At 41.2% G+C, this 18,030-nt stretch overlaps 1 protein-coding gene across 5 annotated transcripts in view; it reads left to right on the forward strand.

Moving 5' to 3' along the window:
- Positions 1 to 18,030, forward strand: part of chd9 (chromodomain helicase DNA binding protein 9) — a 71,585-nt gene that overhangs the window by 50,851 nt on the left and 2,704 nt on the right. For 4 of the 5 annotated variants that reach the window (XM_026173640.2, XM_026173647.2, XM_026173691.2 and 1 more), the window contains 23 exons: positions 1,658 to 1,834; positions 1,945 to 2,088; positions 3,458 to 3,713; positions 3,979 to 4,189; positions 5,203 to 5,398; positions 5,708 to 5,890; positions 6,834 to 7,019; positions 7,223 to 7,333; positions 7,464 to 7,663; positions 7,975 to 8,174; positions 8,272 to 8,431; positions 11,002 to 11,091; positions 12,104 to 12,207; positions 12,520 to 12,637; positions 12,775 to 12,832; positions 13,064 to 13,112; positions 13,263 to 13,512; positions 13,923 to 14,128; positions 14,553 to 15,425; positions 15,578 to 15,747; positions 15,886 to 16,116; positions 17,047 to 17,221; positions 17,802 to 17,950. In XM_026173640.2, the coding sequence (XP_026029425.2) occupies positions 1,658 to 1,834; positions 1,945 to 2,088; positions 3,458 to 3,713; positions 3,979 to 4,189; positions 5,203 to 5,398; positions 5,708 to 5,890; positions 6,834 to 7,019; positions 7,223 to 7,333; positions 7,464 to 7,663; positions 7,975 to 8,174; positions 8,272 to 8,431; positions 11,002 to 11,091; positions 12,104 to 12,207; positions 12,520 to 12,637; positions 12,775 to 12,832; positions 13,064 to 13,112; positions 13,263 to 13,512; positions 13,923 to 14,128; positions 14,553 to 15,425; positions 15,578 to 15,747; positions 15,886 to 16,116; positions 17,047 to 17,221; positions 17,802 to 17,950 (4,497 nt within the window). The remainder of the gene's footprint in view (positions 1 to 1,657; positions 1,835 to 1,944; positions 2,089 to 3,457; positions 3,714 to 3,978; positions 4,190 to 5,202; positions 5,399 to 5,707; positions 5,891 to 6,833; positions 7,020 to 7,222; positions 7,334 to 7,463; positions 7,664 to 7,974; positions 8,175 to 8,271; positions 8,432 to 11,001; positions 11,092 to 12,103; positions 12,208 to 12,519; positions 12,638 to 12,774; positions 12,833 to 13,063; positions 13,113 to 13,262; positions 13,513 to 13,922; positions 14,129 to 14,552; positions 15,426 to 15,577; positions 15,748 to 15,885; positions 16,117 to 17,046; positions 17,222 to 17,801; positions 17,951 to 18,030) is intronic. The other variant, XM_080299964.1, reaches the window with a different exon arrangement.

An 18,030-nucleotide genomic window follows, 5' to 3' on the forward strand; every position in this document is an offset into this window, starting at 1 on the left:
ACAATCAAGAGAATAATATAGAAAGGAGCCCTTTAAGAAGCTGAAATGTGCTATGTATTACTTGCATCCTTTCATATAGTTTTGGCCAATGTGTAGTAGGTACCGTAATATGATTGTATATCACCACGCTGGCTGTTTTTGGCTATGAGAAGACTTAAGGACCTATAAAGGAATCAGCTCTGGATGCACAGGGGTACTCCCAGCTTGTTTCTCTTACCAACCACATAGAGAAATGTAAGGATTTGGAGGTCTTTTAGTTCATTTTAATATATATACCTAATTTTTCCTTTTTAAAAACAGGCAAGCAGAACTCAATTCTGCTGTGCTTACCTTTTAAGAGTGAAAGGCTGTGATTCACTTAGATTAAAGTAATCACAGTGCTTTTTAAAAAACAGCAGCACTGTGTCAGTAACATGAAATCCTATGAGTAGTGTAATGATATGTTTCAAAGCAGGAGGCCTTCTTATAACAATAGGAGTCGGATATTGAAAAGCCAGGAAAACCGTGATTGTGTGTGCAACACAAACGCCAGATACCCTTTACAGTCCTATAGCTAGTGCAGCAACCTCATTTAACACCATGTTTTTCAAGGAAAACTCATCTGCTGTAAGACAGGAACAAACAACAGTTCAAGCACAGTGGATTTCTGTGCTTGGTGCAAGTTGTTTGTAAGGTTTGTGTCAAGGCTGTGTTCAGAATCGCTTGAAAAGGTATCACTTTGTAGCTGTATTGATTTTTGTCAGCCTGTATAAAATATAAATCTATAAACAGCTTGGGTTTGCTCAGAGAGAGATAGCGTTTCAACAAATATCTGGTTTATAATACTAAGATATGCATATAGCAAGAATCCAAATAGGGCCCGTGCCTGACAATATGTAGGCTGCTAGGTAGTTAGTGAGCCTTGAACAGAAGCTTTATGTGGTTGGCAGGCCATGTGATGTGTCACAGCAGGCAGTTAGGACCTTTTAGTATTCTGACGAAACGTAGGAGGAATCTAAGGCGAGAGGAGAACAGAGTGGAGCCGCCACCAGCCTGTCTCCCAGGCAGCCTGTGATGTCATAGCAGCCCCCACGGGGAGATCTCTGTCATCGCTGCTCAGGCATATCAGAGTGGCTGACTCCTCAACAGCAGCCTGTTGGCTGGCTGGCTGGCTGGCTGTGGGAGGGGGTTACTGGATAACTGAGTATCCCTTGAGGACTGTTGTCAAGGCAATGGATACAAATGGAGGGGCGGGGGAAAGCAACGCTTCCCCAGACAAACAAACAAATAAACAAATAATAAATACTCACTGGCAGGTGCTTGTGTACTGGATATGCTGTAGATAGCCTCCTAACCATAATGTATGTTTTTTGATGTTTGAGAAGTCTAAATAAAGGAAACCCTGTGTTTGCTGTCAACAGCTAAAAAGGTTGCAAATATGTAGGTTTCTAATGTCAACACAGAAAAGGACAAGCTTTGTCAGAAGAACTATGTACCTTTCATGTGCATCTGTTTATAGCACTTTTTCCAGTACATTTTTTTTCAGATTCAGTGCTTGTGTAAATAGAAAACAACATTGTTTTAATCACATAACACATTGAGCATACTTCAGCTAATAAAATACGATATTTTAACTAAACGGATGAAATATGTACACTTCTCCCCTTTTTGTCTTCAGGGTCGTATCATACGTGGTGCCTACAGGTTTCAGGCTGTTATTACCACATTTGAGATGATTCTTGGAGGCTGTCCCGAACTCAATGCCATAGAGTGGCGCTGCGTTATTATTGATGAGGCCCATCGTCTCAAGAACAAGAACTGCAAGCTGCTAGAGGGATTCAAGCTCATGAACCTGGTAGATAAATCATGAGCTTAGAGAAAATTATTACACATTGTCCGAATTTTATTCAGAAATACCAATTGAAGCAATTTTCACTTTACATTTAAACTCTTGTCCTCTTCAAGGAACACAAGGTCCTGCTGACAGGTACTCCTCTCCAGAATACAGTGGAAGAGCTCTTCAGCCTGCTTCACTTTCTGGAGCCGGCACGCTTCCCTTCTGAAAACACCTTCATGCAGGAGTTTGGAGACCTTAAGACTGAAGAGCAGGTGAGCTTAGATATGTGCACATTCTGTCTCAAGAGTTTTATTCTCCATGACAAAAATACACCTTAGAGAAAAACTGCATCAATGTGTGTTGTGTTGTTGTGCTTTTATGGCTCCACACAGCACCTTAATATTTGCAGAATCTAAAAGAGATCTTTCTTTTCAGTGTTGGTTTCAGTATTTTTTTATGAATGGGCAGCCAAATTTCAAACACACTGCTCATCAGTGAAGATACTGTTGAACTGGAGCCTATTCTAACTAGGGCACAGTCATAAAACGCACACATCCAACACATGATGAATAATAACAATTGATAACAGGTATTGCACTGCTCAGTGCTGGACTATGTGACAGTTTCGCATTTCCTGCTACATACTGCTGTTTGGCATTTCATTTTTAGTCAGTGTTACCAAAGAGGTGTTCAATGGAAGGCTGCTGAAAACATCTCAATGTCAGGAGTGTGGAAGTGTGGAGCAGCCAGTGTTCAACACATGGAACTAAATTTAGAAATGTGTAATTCTTTTCATAGTAAAAGCTGCTGGTGCTGTTAGGAGACTTATTTTCTCCACACAGCATAACTGATATTAAATGAAGTCCTGCACAGGGTGTGTAATAAAAAAAGCACTTTGTAAAGCTGGCCCAGTCCTTGGAGTGTAATAGTATCTAGACCGTGATGCTGCACTACAGCACAAATTCATGATTTGTGAGATGTAGGTCTTCATAAGATGAAGGAAAAATTACTAGACATACATATGAGATGGCCTAGATTATACCTCTTTGGCAAGCTACAATAATAATGATAATATGTAGAAGGTGACTCTGTAATATAAAATACTGTGCTTGGATCAGCTTTACTCTTCAGCGACTTCTGCTTTAAGAGTGAAATTGTATGTGTTACTATGGTTGCGCTTAACACCAAATGATGCAAATAGTTTCCCCACTGTGGCATTTCTTAACAGTAGCTGGAAATGAAAATAATTTTGCAGTCAACTGCTGAGCTAACACCGAGTTACACTTCTAGCCAGTGATTATTTACATAATGTATGTTATCTACTTTTAGTGGTTCTTTGCATCACCCGCTATACTTGTGAAATACACATTTCCATGTGTAATGATACGTGTCTGTCTATGATATGGAACAGAAATTGAATTTCTTCATTTTTTGCTGCTCTGTAACTTTTAAAATACACTTATTAAATGCAATAAATCTAAATTTGAAAATGGAAATTTGATGACTTGGATAATACTGTTCGTTATAACCCAACACAGCTACAGTTGTATCCTTTTCAAACATACAATTTTTAGACCCCAAACAAGTGCAGCATAGAAGCAGCTGCCAAAGGTGAGTTCAAACTGTCTCTGTGACCCACAGGTGCAAAAGCTTCAGGGTATCCTGAAGCCTATGATGCTGCGTCGTTTGAAAGAAGATGTGGAGAAGAAGTTGGCTCCGAAAGAGGAAACCATCATTGAAGTTGAGCTCACCAACATTCAGAAGAAATACTACCGTGCCATCCTAGAGAAGAATTTTTCTTTCCTGGCTAAAGGAGCTGGCCCGGCAAATATGCCCAACCTGGTCAACACTATGATGGAGCTAAGAAAGTGTTGCAACCACCCCTACCTAATCAAAGGTAGGACAGCGCTGAAAGCTTAAATAAAGAAGTTCTGTAATAACTGCAAACTAACAGCTTTTGTTCTCACCTTCTAGAGCTAACAGCCAAATTTAGCCAATTTACTTTCTTTCTGTAATCTGCTTTTTTATGGTACACAAGTACCATTGTTTCTCATATAATTATGCTCTTAAATATCAGTCATTGAATCGAAATCCGGCTTTAAATAAAATAATTAATTTTGACAATACTTTTTTTTAATGCGCCCATGTCTTTGCTATGACAGGAGCAGAGGAAAAGATCCTAGAAGACTTCAGGGAAGTGCACAGCCCTACTGCCCTAGACTTTCACCTGCAGGCTATGGTGCAGTCTGCTGGGAAGCTCGTCCTCATTGACAAATTGCTGCCTAAAATGAAGGCAGGAGGGCACAAGGTGCTCATCTTCTCCCAAATGGTCCGCTGTCTGGACATCTTGGAAGACTACCTCATTCAGAGAAGGTAACAGGATGTAACTAGACAAACTGTAGTCCTGCAGTTCAAATGTGATATCACCCTTACTCGCTTACCTTTGACCTCGTTCTATCCAGTCTGATAGTAAGGAAGCACCATATCTGTTGTACACAACCAAACAAGGTTTTAGTTGTACACTTAGTAGTAGTTTTAAATGTTCCTTTCTACCTGCATTGTTTAAATTTCTAATTTCCTTTATGTTCAAAGAGATGTCAAATTATCACACCAAACTGCCAGGCACTTTACACGACAGCCTGCTATTTTAATCTTCTCTTTAGCATTTGTAACTTGATAATGTCTCAGTTCCATCACAGGGTTTTAGGTTTAAATTTCAGAGTGCAATACACGGAGCTATTTCAATCAGTATACGTGAATTATTTTTTTTTCTCTTTCATCAAAGATATAAAGCTAATGTGTACAAACTAAGTTCCAGCTAAAGCCCTTCACTGTCCTGTTCTAGCTCTTCCTTTCTCTTTCTCTTCTTTCTTTCTGCTGGCTGCCCACCAGAAGCTAGAACAAACCTCAAGCTATTGTAAACATGTGAGGTGCTGTGCAACACAGACCTCAGACAGGGTTCAGCAGTAGGTTACAAAAGCCCTCAGGGCTCCATCACATTAGACAAGTGGGAGATTCTGAGGTTTCTCTTGAGTGGAAGTGGATAACCCCAGGAAGAGCAAGGGGTAGGATTGTAGGAGGGGATGATTGTGGACTCGAGGATGAAAGAGCATACTCACCTCTTGTAGAAATAGTTTTATATTTCTCGGGTTAAGAAAAAGGGAATACAAAACAAAACAAGAATACTTGATAGTGTGAAGACCATAAGTACTGTGGTCTTGTTTTGAGTATGGATAAATTAATATGGCTGTCAAAGAATAACGCCCACATTTTGGTGTTTGATTAGATAAGCACTATACCTGGATCCCATGTACAAGAACTCAGAATAAACTATTTAAAAAGGTATTGTACAAACATTCATCATATTTATTTCATTTATGTTGCAGGTATCTGTACGAGCGTATTGATGGACGGGTTCGTGGAAATCTGCGACAGGCTGCCATCGACCGCTTCAGTAAGCCTGACTCAGATCGCTTTGTTTTCCTTCTGTGTACAAGAGCTGGTGGGCTGGGAATCAACCTCACAGCAGCAGACACCTGCATCATCTTCGACTCTGACTGGAACCCACAAAACGACCTGCAGGTAGGACTCAGCAGTGGGTTCAGCGAAATGCTGTAGACTTTGTTTTATTGCTGTTTCGAGAAAGTGGCTGAGATCTGCTCGTGCAATTAATAGGCAGCAAAACTAGCCACCATGGGAAGTGCATTACACTGTGTCTAGTAAAAAGTACATGTTGTGAATGCTCAGTCATTCCACAAACAACTTACATGTTATTTGTTGAATCTCATTTTAATGAGTCATTTAAGAAGAGCTGTCTGTCAAACCAATGTGTAGATATTAAAACAAATTATATGCTCGGTGCAGTTTCCTCAGTTTTTGTATACTTTACAGGCCCAGGCTCGCTGCCATCGCATCGGTCAGAACAAGGCAGTGAAGGTGTACCGTTTGATCACCAGGAACTCATATGAGCGAGAAATGTTTGATCGCGCCAGCCTCAAGTTGGGTTTGGATAAAGCAGTGTTGCAGAGCATGAGTGGCCGAGATAACAGCCTGGGAGGAGGCACTGGGGGAGGGGTAAGTTTGAGAATTGTCCATACGGTCTGGAATAGAAATGAGTAGTTAAATCTTGAAATCTTGTAAATTAGAAACCATCTTGCAGAATTACACGAGCCCCAGCGCCAATGACTAATGCCTCATATGGGGAGATGCAAATAAATTATAATAACATGTTTTTTGTTTTTTGATCGAAGTGTTCTGTTTATTGTTAACGAACAGTACACCGTCCACTCTCTTCTCCAGCTTTGCCATCTTAAACTCTGAAAAGCTGGATATGAAACAAGTTAATGATCTCCTGAAAATTATTACATTTATAAAAGACAAGAGATCAATGCTGCATTTCTTTCAGCTGCCATTCCAGTAACATAAAAGTTTTGACATACATACCCGGGATACTGAATTACATTAGGAGGACACTGTAGCAAATGTGAAATGACACTAAGCCAATTTTTTCTTGTCAAGCCAACAAAAAAATAAAAACTAAAACGTGAAGGTCACTCTTAAAATTTCCACTTGAAGTGTAACCGATCCTGTTAGTCTAATCTGTTTGTGAGGGAGTGTGTCAACACTGTGAGGTGTGTAGGTGGATGCTTAGCTGCAGTTTGTGTCCCCTGGGAGTTATATGAACAGTAAGGAGGATGTATTAGCAGTTTTCTACATCTGGTTTGACTGAACATATCTGCATACTAAACAAATGCCGGGGTTGGATATATAGCTGCTAATTTTGTGATTTTAATAATTCGGCACGCTTTTTGTCGCTCTATCTGTGTGCCTGCATTTAGTGTGCTATTTCTGTCAACTGGAGATTTGATCAACTCATGCATTATGTAGTGCCATTCCTCCTGTGGTTCCATTTCACACCTGAAGTCTATTTTGTAGACTTCAGGTCTATTATCATGTAATTATAACAGTGTTATAGTTTCATGACTTTAATGTGATTTTTTTTTTCTTTACCTTACAGGCTGTGCAGCAGCAGCTGTCCAAAAAGGCGATTGAAGATCTGTTGCGACGTGGGGCCTACGGGGCAATCATGGATGAGGAGGATGAAGGGGCCAAATTCTGTGAGGAGGACATTGACCAGATCCTGCAGCGCAGGACAAAGACCATTACCATTGAGTCTGAGGGACGAGGATCCACTTTTGCCAAGGTAAAAAACAAGAAATCTGATAAATAGAACTTGTTAAGTACAAATGATTTAACATCAGCTTTATCGCCTTTTGTGTACATGAGTGTGGAGATTGCATATCGCTGGCTATTTAAAATTCTCAACCTGTGCCCATTCCTGACTCAGGGATACGGGGAAAAACAAATATGATTATAACTTAATGTGATTCTGATGTCTGCTTTCAGGCCAGTTTTGTAGCATCTGGAAACCGTACAGACATCTCCCTGGATGACCCTAATTTCTGGGACAAGTGGGCCAAAAAGGCTGACATTGATATGGATATGGTCAATGGCAGAGTGAGTACCAGACTAAAATGGATACAATATCCACAGAAATGGATAATTGGAATGTGACATACACAGGACATCTATTCCCTTTTAACTGCATAAAAGACATAAAGTCCATGAAATTTTTCCCCCTCTACAGAACAGCCTGGTCATTGACACTCCTCGTGTCAGAAAGCAGACAAGGCCCTTTAGTGCCACCAAGGATGAGCTAGCAGAGCTTTCAGAGGGCGAGAGTGACGGCGATGAGACCAAACCTAAGCTCAGACGAAACTACGATCGCCTGAACAGCTATGGCCGCACAGAGTGCTTCAGAGTAGAGAAGAACTTGCTTGTCTATGGGTAAGATACATTTAATAAGTTTAACCTAATACTAACTATTAAATAACATAGCTGGTATTTGGAAGGACTTATCTGAATTTTTGTCAACAAAGAGGCTCCTGAAAAATTTGTAATAGATTGAATTAAACATCCTATTATCTCCACTTGAATTTGTCCATATACATACAAACAAACAAGACCATCAGGATTATAAATTACAGCAATATGCATTTTTGCTTTAACACTAAAAAACATTATCCAAACTGTATATAGAGTCTGCTTCCATACTCAAATGAGTATTCCTAAGTGTGGCATTCCCATTCTGTTTCCAGATGGGGTCGTTGGAAGGATATCCTCAACCATGGCCGTTTTAAGAAGCAGTTGACTGAGTGGGATGTGGAGTCCATCTGCAGGGCCTTGTTGGCCTACTGCCTGGTCCATTATCGTGGAGATGACAAAATCAAAAGCTTCATGTGGGACCTCATAGCCCCTACCGAGGATGGACGCACAAAGGAGTTGCAGAATCACTTAGGTGAGTCTCAGCAATTCAAGCCGACATTTACTGACTTTATTACAATCAGTAAGTAGTAAGAATTAATTTGAACCACAACACTTTTTTATTTTGCTAGGCTTGTCTGCCCCAGTTCCTCGGGGGAGAAAGGGTAAAAAGATGAAAACCCAGTCTAGTTCTTTTGACATCCACAAGGCTGAGTGGCTCAGGAAGCACAACCCTGAGCATATGCTTCAGGACGATGGCTATAAGAAGCACCTGAAACACCACTGCAACAAGTAAGTATTCACTTATGGCACTTTTCATCCAATTTGAGTTTCATCAATTAAGACAAATAATGTTCCAAATGACCACAATATAGAGGTTCTATATTGCTATTTCAAAAGCATTATAAGATAAAAGAGAGTATGCATTTAACTGGCTTATAGTGGAGATGGGGATTAATTGTCTATTGCTGTGTTGTTTAGTCTCCCGTGCATGAGAAAGAGGTGTGTGAGTGCTGATGTAAAACTTTAAGCTATTATAGAAACTGGCAGGTGGTGATTATTCTCTTTTAACAAAGATGATCTCAAGTTATTTTTCGTGTAATGAAGCCTAAGTGTATGAAAATACAGTTTGCACGTGGCTCAAATTTTAACCGCGGCATCTTCAAGCAACAATAATTAGGAAGCACTAAAACATGTATTGGAGCTGACAGTTCGCTGATTGATTAACAGACTTGACGTTGACACTAGCTGATAAGAATCTTCATGAGGCTTCAGCCCATCTAATGGCTGTCATAGATCTCTCTTATTTACAGAGGGGGGAATAGCGCTGTAAAACGCAGAGCTTGTGTCCATTGGGCTTTGGATGCAGAGCACTGAAGCTTCCATAGAAAGTTCTCCATTGTTTCCTTTTCCAGTATTGCTGAATCCAGGGATTGTCTGATATGTGACACACCGGGCAATTGGGGACATGCAGCTAGCAGGGTTTGCTGACTTGTGCGTTTTCCCTCTGAGGACCTGGAATGTGACTGGTGGGGTGGGGGTGTGCACTGGCTTCTTAACAGACCCACAAATGTAGGACACAGCTCTTGCACAGCAATGGTTGCTATAGGAAGAAGGGGTAAATTACTGTAGACTGTTTGCTAAAAGACTTGAAAAGTTTAAAGCATCAACAGGTTATGAAACTGGATCATAGTGGGTGATAACGATGTGAACATCTTGGACCTTACTGAATAAAATGCAGTAGATTTTTTCCCCCTTTTTACTGCATGCTGAATAATATAATTATGAAAATATACTTATACTATGCAGGTTTAAGAAGGCATTTTATGGTCATTGCGTGTTTTGGATGAGAATATTATCTATGATGAAGAATCTCTCTGTTACACTGATGGTGTTTTCTATGTACAGCCCATTGGAGATTTTTTGCATGCCACTCATGTCGGACATACTTGGGTTATTTGTTTTTGAAAGACTGTGTTTGACTGTGCTGAGATCCTCTGCAGCCTCTCTGAGTGAACCACATCTCTCACACACAAACACAAATGCAACTAACAGAGGCTTGGAAAAGGGGTGCTGACAGGCAGAGGAAGCAGCAGCTGCTCCTGGGCGGGTCCAGTCACACAGGAATATGGAGGGTGGAGGACGGAGGGAGGAGGACGTTCAGCTCTAATTTACCAGAGCCACAAGTCCAGGCCGGTCAACACAGACATCCATCACTCCTACAGATGGACAGACTCTGGAGCCCTCCGGTTGTTCATGGTCGTGTCAGTAAATGAAAGAAGGATTTTGGGCTCATTTATAACAATATTTAGCCTAGTTATACCAGAAGAAAGATGGAATGCCTGACATGATGTATTTGTGAGCAGCAGCCCACAGTTTTTTCAGTGCTCTTGATAGAAAAGCTGTGCTGAAAAGAAGCCTTGGCAGGAGAAGCAATGGATCCATATGATGATGTATGAATATAGTGGTATAAGTGATGAGAAAAAGTGGTCACAAATACAAGGAAGCAGACTAGCCTGCCAACAATGGTACTAACAGAGATGTGACCTAAAAAAATCATTTTAGGATTTTTCAAAATTCATTCATTTATTTATTTATTTTTGTCCTTGAAACCTGAGAGCCAAAATTGGCCAACAGGCATCATGATGTGTTCTTACAGAATGACTAGACCGTAGGTCTTCGTCACCAAGAAAATCTCAAGGCTTGCTAGACGCTACAGCTCTGGTACACCAGCACATCGGTTCCCAGCACTTCACTGTCTGCGCTCAAAGCCTGCTGCCTGTAATGTGCGATCATGCATCACAGAGCTAATGTCTCCCCTGTGAGTCAGCCTCCTCTCTACCTTGTCAGCCTCGACTTCCCAGCCTTCATCTACTGCCAGTACAACCACATGACAACTGGAGAGAGACGCTTGTCTGTTCATTCAGTCCTCAGAGCCGAGCTGTGGATGTGCTCATGACTCCCTTGTGACGTCTATACAATAATGTCACTCTAAGTGATACAATAATTCATAGTTAATTGATCAGGGTTGGCACATATGCCGGTCTCTTCAGAAGAGTTGGGTAGAGTCTCCTGCTCCGTCAAAGGCCAGTACAGTGGAGTATTTATAGCTGTACTTTGCTCTTAGTACACTTAAAGATGAGAGATTATAGGCATAAATTGATGAATGTGACTAAATGTATAAGTGAAAATGAAATGAGTATACAATACAGTCTGTAGTCTGACCACACAGTTAATTGCATTCTGCCCAACAAATTGGTGAGTCTGTGTGCGTATGTCTGTGTATTGTGTATTACTTCTGCTTGCTCAGCAGGGCTGAGTGGTCAGGGCTTTGTTCTGACCAGTGGGTTTTCTCTGTGCAGGGTGCTGCTCAGGGTCAGAATGCTCTACTACCTGAAACAAGAGGTGATAGGAAGCCAGGCCCAGAAGGTGCTAGATGGCGTGGACTCCAGGTGAGCTTGACTTTTACCTAGTCTGATGTCAACTTGGGTTGTTTGCACTGAGAATTAAAACCGTTTATCACTAAGATGAGTTTTTCCTGAAACTCTTATTGCTTGGGTCTCCATTAGAATTTATTTTTGGCAAGGACTATACTATACTCTTCTTAGGACATAACTCATCTGTTTATACTTAGCAGTAGACAGCTTTTAAACCTTTATGCAGCATTTTTATAATTGTACACTACTCGCAATCTCACTGTACAGAAAAGACCAATGCTTCCTCTGCCTTAATACAACAGTAAATGCCTTGATAGAGATGTTAAATGACAACTCTGGTTAAAGGGTTAAAGGCGTTGCCACAGACTTCTCTCCTGGAGTGGTGTCATTAGCCTATGGTATCAACCTGTTGAGGGAACAAATGATCAGCCAAATTCATTAGAAGGTTGCAGAGCTCCACCTGCTGGTGAAAGACAGGACTTATTTATTTTCTGCTCAAGAACAAGATGGTTCAACTACAGTGCTTTTGCATCTTTGACGTGGCCAGATTCAACACTAAATTCACTATAGCAACCTTATTTGTATTTAAGGTATAATGCCACATTGTGATCTTTTCAAAAACATGCCAACTGCCATGAACATGAAATGACTATTTACATTTTACAAATAGCTTTGTATGGATTAACAATAAAAGACGTTTGTATTGAAGCAAATAGATGTATAAGGGTTTTGTTTTTTGTTTTTTTTTAAGTTGTTTAATCAAAAAAAAAAAATATTTTTTTATGCTAAATTGTTTATTTCAAACAGTACATTTGTATTTCTGAGCAGAAAATCATTATATCAAATAAAGCTCTTAACGACCAAAAAAAAAAAAAAAGTTGTTTAATCAAATCCAGCTGCTTTTTAAAAATGCATCAAGAAGTATCTTTTGAAAAACGGTCACAACTATCAGCAAGTATATTGAAATGTATAAACATCACTCCCCATAATACCCGTCTAAAGCTGTGCGTCTTCTTGTCCTCTACAGTGAAGTAAAGATCTGGGTTCCAGAGCCTGACAATTCAGAGCTTCCAGCACTGTGGTGGGATGCAATCTCTGACAAGTGTCTTCTGCTGGGTGTCTTTAAGCATGGTAACACAGTTTTTCTACTAATGTGACTTGCTTGTTTGTTTGTTTGTTTTAAAACTTCAGTACAAAAAATGTAATTCTGGATTTTAAGTTCCAACTAAAAGTTAGCTTTTAAGTTAAGCTTTTTCCGTGATGATAGTGGTGAGTTTGGTGAAAAGGAAAAGTCAGCATTTGTTATTTAAAGTACCATCAGTGGAAACCTGCTAAAATATTTTTCGTTGGTGGGAAATGAACCAGCTTGTCTACTTCATATCTGTTTCCATGCATTATCCTTAACTAATTTTGGTGTTTACTTATCCTCCTGTGCTTTCCCAGGTTATGAGAAGTACAACACTATTCGTGGAGACCCTACCCTGTGTTTCCTAGAGCGTGTGGGAAAACCAGATGAGAAGGCCATCGCTGCTGAACAGAGAAACAATGATTTCATGGATGGGTGAGTACACGACACCCACCTGAACTGTTAAAATACTTTGTCTTTTACTTTAATTTGATTAGGCTGGTCCAGATATCTTTTAATCTGTCATCTGCAAAAAAAACCCAACAAGACACAAACTTTCTCTATGTGGATAGGGATGTGGATGATCCAGAATACAAGCCTGCTCCAGCACTGTTAAAGGACGACATGGAGGTAAGGTCACAAGACTCAAAGGTGAATGTTGCTATTTGATATTTATTCCCCAAAATGTTATTCTGTTCATGTGGATGTAGCGTTTTTCTGTTCAGCTGAACAGAATCAACTTTTTAGGATTTCCTTACCTGGATGATTGAGCATGCATCAAGATATTTGATACTTAATTTGACTTGTTGGGGTTGTCAGTTCTCCAGTAATCTTCTTTAAACATATATTCTTCTCATTCAGGACGACGCCTCTTCTCCTGGAGACTTGGTTATCACTGACAGTGCTGGAGGTAAGTATTAGATGCTTGTAATTCACAGCAAATTATCATGATTACAAGCACAGGCCTCCCACGGGCAGGAGAAATCTAGAGATTTCAAGTGGTAAATTCAATAAAAATATTAGAAATAATGCCACTCTTTTTGCTGTTTATTTAATTCAGATCCTGTTCCAGTGACAGAAAGTGAAAGTGCCTACTGGCCCTCCCCCTCAGTGCTGACAGCCAGGCTGAGACGTCTGATAACAGCTTCTCAGCGCTACACCAAGAGCCGCCAGATCCTACACATCCACCAGACTCAGTCTCAGTCCTCCCAGCAGACTATGGTGCTGTCTGCTCCACTTTGCCCGCTACCCCCCACTCTCAACGACACCCTCAACCCCAAGATGGCTGCCAAGATTGAACGGCAACAAAGGTTAGAACACAGATTATATCAGTGATGGCTAAAAAAGAAGCAATTCAATATTCATATGCTCTCGTAAAAGCAGAATATTATGTGTCGGGGTTGGGCAGTGTGGGAACCCATTACCCAATCTGCTGACATAGCCTCCCAGAGCAACAGGCAATTTTCTAGGATTTCAAATGGGCCAATGGATATTCATTTTCAGTTTTAAAAATAGTAAAAATAGTAAATACAAATCAAGATTGTTAACGATAGCCATCAGTCTTCTGATGCACTTTTTCAAATTCTATTCTTAGCATCGCAGTTTCAAACATGACTGGTCAATAGTATGCCAACCAGACATCAGAAATCTTTTTTTTTTTTTTAAAGAGAGAGCGTATGTTTAACTAATAGAATTTAAATTTATTTTCCACTTTCAACAGATGGACCAGACGAGAAGAGGCTGACTTTTATCGCGTTGTCTCTACTTTTGGTGTCGTTTTTGACCCAAACCTCGGGCGGTTTGATTGGACCAAGTTCAGGGCTATGGCTCGGCTGCACAAGAAGACTGATGAGAGCCTGCAGAAATACCTTTGTGCTTTTACTGCCATGTGCCGACGTGTGTGTCGCCTGCCACCTAAAGAGGGAGGTCAGATGCTCATTTTCTTATTTGCAGACATGTATGCAGATCACAATGTCATATATTATGGTCCAGTCACACCTATATCTGAAGGGAAGATCCTTCAGATTATTTTCAACAGTTAGTGTCTCTAAGCCATTTGATCTCATCAAGAAAATCCATTTAGTTGGATAACTTAACGTGAAAACAGTGCTTCATGTAGTATGTGGCTCACTCAATCCTGACTCCAAGGTTCTGTTTTGGAGGATGGTCTGTAACACCTTAGTAAACAAGCTGGCTCAGCAGTTCTGAGGTAGACGACTGACTGATAAGGTTAATCATTTGTGGAAAGATAAACACTGTGACATTGAAGCTCCAGACAAAAACAAGTCTGAGAGTTTCCTGTTGAGAATTTTTTTTTTTTTCTCAAACCTGCTTGTTCATTTTGTTCCAGACTCTGCAGTGGACCCTTCTCTAAACATCCAGCCCATTACAGAAGAGCGAGCATCTCGTACCCTGTACAGAATAGAGCTGCTTCGGCAGGTGAGGGAACAAGTCCTTCGACATCAATTATTGTACGAGCGTCTGCCACTGTGTCAGATGAGCTCTGACTTACCTGTTTGGTGGGAGGCTGGTAGTCATGACCGTGACCTGCTAATTGGTGCTGCAAAGCATGGTGTAAGTCGCACTGATTACCACATTCTGAGAGACCCTGAACTCAGCTTCATGGCTGCCCAACGCAACTACAGTCAAACAAAAGCTGCACAGCAGCAATCACGTACATCCACACCGCTCTTACACCCTCAGTACCAAGCTACCACTTCAGTGTTGACAGGCTCTCCACTGCCTCCACCCACTCAAAGAGACGCAGACCTATGTGGGGTCACGCCCAAAGTGGAACCAATTTCAGAGGGTGAGGAGAGCAAGGAAAGACAGGGAGCAAGTTGGACCCCGACTCAAGCACCAGCTACTCCCACAGGTCTGGAAGAGAAGCCTGTTTCAGTAACCAGGGACAATGAAAGGCAGATGGTGGCAGCACGAACGAAACCCCTCACACCCAACTCCTCAGAGAGGAAACCGAAGAAGACCAAGAGGGGCCGCAAGGACGCCAGGCATGGCACAGAGTCCGACTCAGATGGCTCCTCCTCAAGTTCGACGTCACGCTCTTCTTCCTCTTCATCGTCATCCTCATCTTCCTCATCACATTCAGGGTCCAGCTCCTCCTCTTCTTCTTCATCTTGCTCTTCTGGCTCTTCATCATCATCATCCTCCTCCTCATCTTCTTCTGATGACAGTGAAAGTGAGGGAGAGGAAGGAAAAAAGAAGGGTGAGTACTTTCTTATGCAAGTTCCAGAAAACTTAAAGCAAGTAATGTTTTGTTAGGAGTGCTGACAGTGAGCTTTTCTAGGTTCAAATAAATGCATTTTCTCTGTTTCATTCTTTGTGGATCTCAAATGTCTTTTTGCCGATTTTTCTCAGTCCCCACTGTTACAAGTGTAAAGGGATTTGATGAGGACAGTGTGGCATCTCTCAGCGCTACGCAGGATGAAACACAAGACACCCATGTAGCTGAGAATGGCATCTCCAACAACTCTTCACACCCTTTCCAGGGTGGAGGGTACATGCTGGCTGCATCATACTGGCCAAAGGTGATTAACTATGCATATGTGCGGTTTGCATAATTTGCTGATGATGTAATGCTGAAAACACATTAATATGTCCACTTACAGTGTGGTCAGGTGCTGTGGGGAAATCGCACTAAAATTCTGTGGCTCTTGCTTTTTAAGGATCGCGTGATTATTAACCGCCTGGACAGCATTTGCCAGGCAGTGCTTAAAGGCAAATGGCCGGGAACACGTCGGGTCTATGAGCCTGGAGGCGCTGTGGCCTCCTTCTACACCACCAAGCTGCTGGACAATGCCAACAGCATGTGCGAGGACCCCTCTGCTTCACCACAGGGGTCAAAGGTGACCAAGCATGTTGCAGAAAACAAGGAGTTCTCAGTAAAACTCAACGATGTATGTTGATTTCTCCCTTCCTCCCCTCCTCCCTCCGCTTCGCCCTAATCCTAGGACCCTACCACTTCCTGCTGCCATGACCGGTGTTAGTTGCCGTGTTCAGCATGTTTCTCTGGTTTTCTTCCTGCTTTCCTTTGGGTATGATTAGTGGTTTTGACTGCCTGGCAGGAGGAGAGATTAATTTAATAGCAGCCTTCCTCTCTTTTCCCACACACTCAATTTGAATTGGGCTCTTGGGCTGTGATTACATGAGCACAAATCAGTCAGTCATGAGAATATAATAAGGTTCAGTCTGAAGCCTCTCTAGACTGAAGGGGGTCTTGCTAATAATCAGATTGAAATGGAGACCTCTGCTGTGGGTGTTCTCTGATATGCTCCTAAGCAATGTGGCCATTAACATGGCAGGCTTCAGATTTGCTTGTATTCATCTTTCCTTTTATGCTGTTTTTTGATGGGGATCATTTTCCAAATTTATGGTTTTTACCATCACAGATCATTAAACACCAGAAGCTTGTTACCTTCAATATTAAGATATTATATGCTGACAGCAGCTATTGCTTTGGCATGGCTTTCAACTCCAGTCTGAAAAAGCTTTACCCACTGCTTTGCTAAGCACTACCCACTGTGTGTCCATGTGTCCCAGTATTACTAACCAGAAAATATCTGAACAAGATTTGTTTTTATTTTGTGAGAAACTTTTTACAAGATGAATTAACAAAGATCTCAAGTAAGCATTTCCATTAAGAGAGAGCAATGAGAACAGCAGTCCTAGTCATCCTTAAATCACAAGACAAAAAGAATGTGATCATTCAGGAAAGTCTCAGACAGACTCAACAAATAAAGTCTAAAGCTTTTCTTTGTTTATAAATCTGTACATTTCCCCGACAGTCATTTTCCTAGACTTGTCTTACACTGTTGTCTGTATAACAGGAGGGAGGTCTGAAGTTGACCTTCCAGAAACAGGGTCTACCTCTGAAGAGGGCCCTGGAGTCTGAGGAAGGTCCCCAGGCCCAGCAGCAGTACCTGGCTCGGCTTCATGAGCTCCAGAGTGCCTCAGATACAGGACTTGCTGACATCACCAAACCTCAGTCCAGCTTCCAGACGGGTATGTTTCTTTAAAAATAATCTTCCTCAACAGATTTGGCGTATGAATACGCAAATCTCTAGGCAACAGGAAAGACTTTAGGCAGCAGAAGTTCTCTGTTTGTAGTCCAAGTAGTGTTGACCATTCATATTTGAGTAGGCTTTAGTTGTGTGCAGTTAAACAGTTGGTGTTATCCAAAAAGGGAATACATTGCACTATAGAAATGTATTGCCTGATGATGTGTGCTGTCTAAAATATATCTGAATGTAAATAGAGCAAAGATCTGAGCATCTGTTCGTGCACAGTGTGCTGAAATGGACAATGCTGTTTTTCTTTAGCACCACAAGATGGTAGCAAAGGATCAGAGAAAAACAGTCTGGACTGTTGCATTGGCTTTGCGTACTCAATACAGACATTTTCTTTATTAAATATCTTAATTCTGTAAGAAAATCATCTGGTCTGTTCATAATATTCTTAAATGTAAGAAAAAGTCAAAGTCCTGACACCAAAATATGAATGTGGCTCCAATTTAAGAAAAGATTTAGAGTTAGCCCTTTTTCTGACACAGTAGTTCACTGCTAACAGGCTGTTTCTCCTCCAGTTCCTACAGGTCTTACTGGTCAGATGAGGCCAAATGGAGTAATAGATGGCCAGCCAGTGGTTAAAAGGAGGAGAGGGAGGAGGAAGAACGTTGAGGGAATGGACCTGCTCTTCATGAACAAGAGTAGAGTCCCAACAGTTCCCGATCAGGTAAGCAGTTGTTCTGTTAGCTGAGCATACTTCTTAGTAAGTATGTTATGCTAGAAATCAGAAAACAATCACAAATGGCA

This window comes from Astatotilapia calliptera, chromosome 1, assembly GCF_964374335.1.
Source record: "Astatotilapia calliptera chromosome 1, fAstCal68.1, whole genome shotgun sequence".
NCBI lineage: Eukaryota > Metazoa > Chordata > Actinopteri > Cichliformes > Cichlidae > Astatotilapia > Astatotilapia calliptera.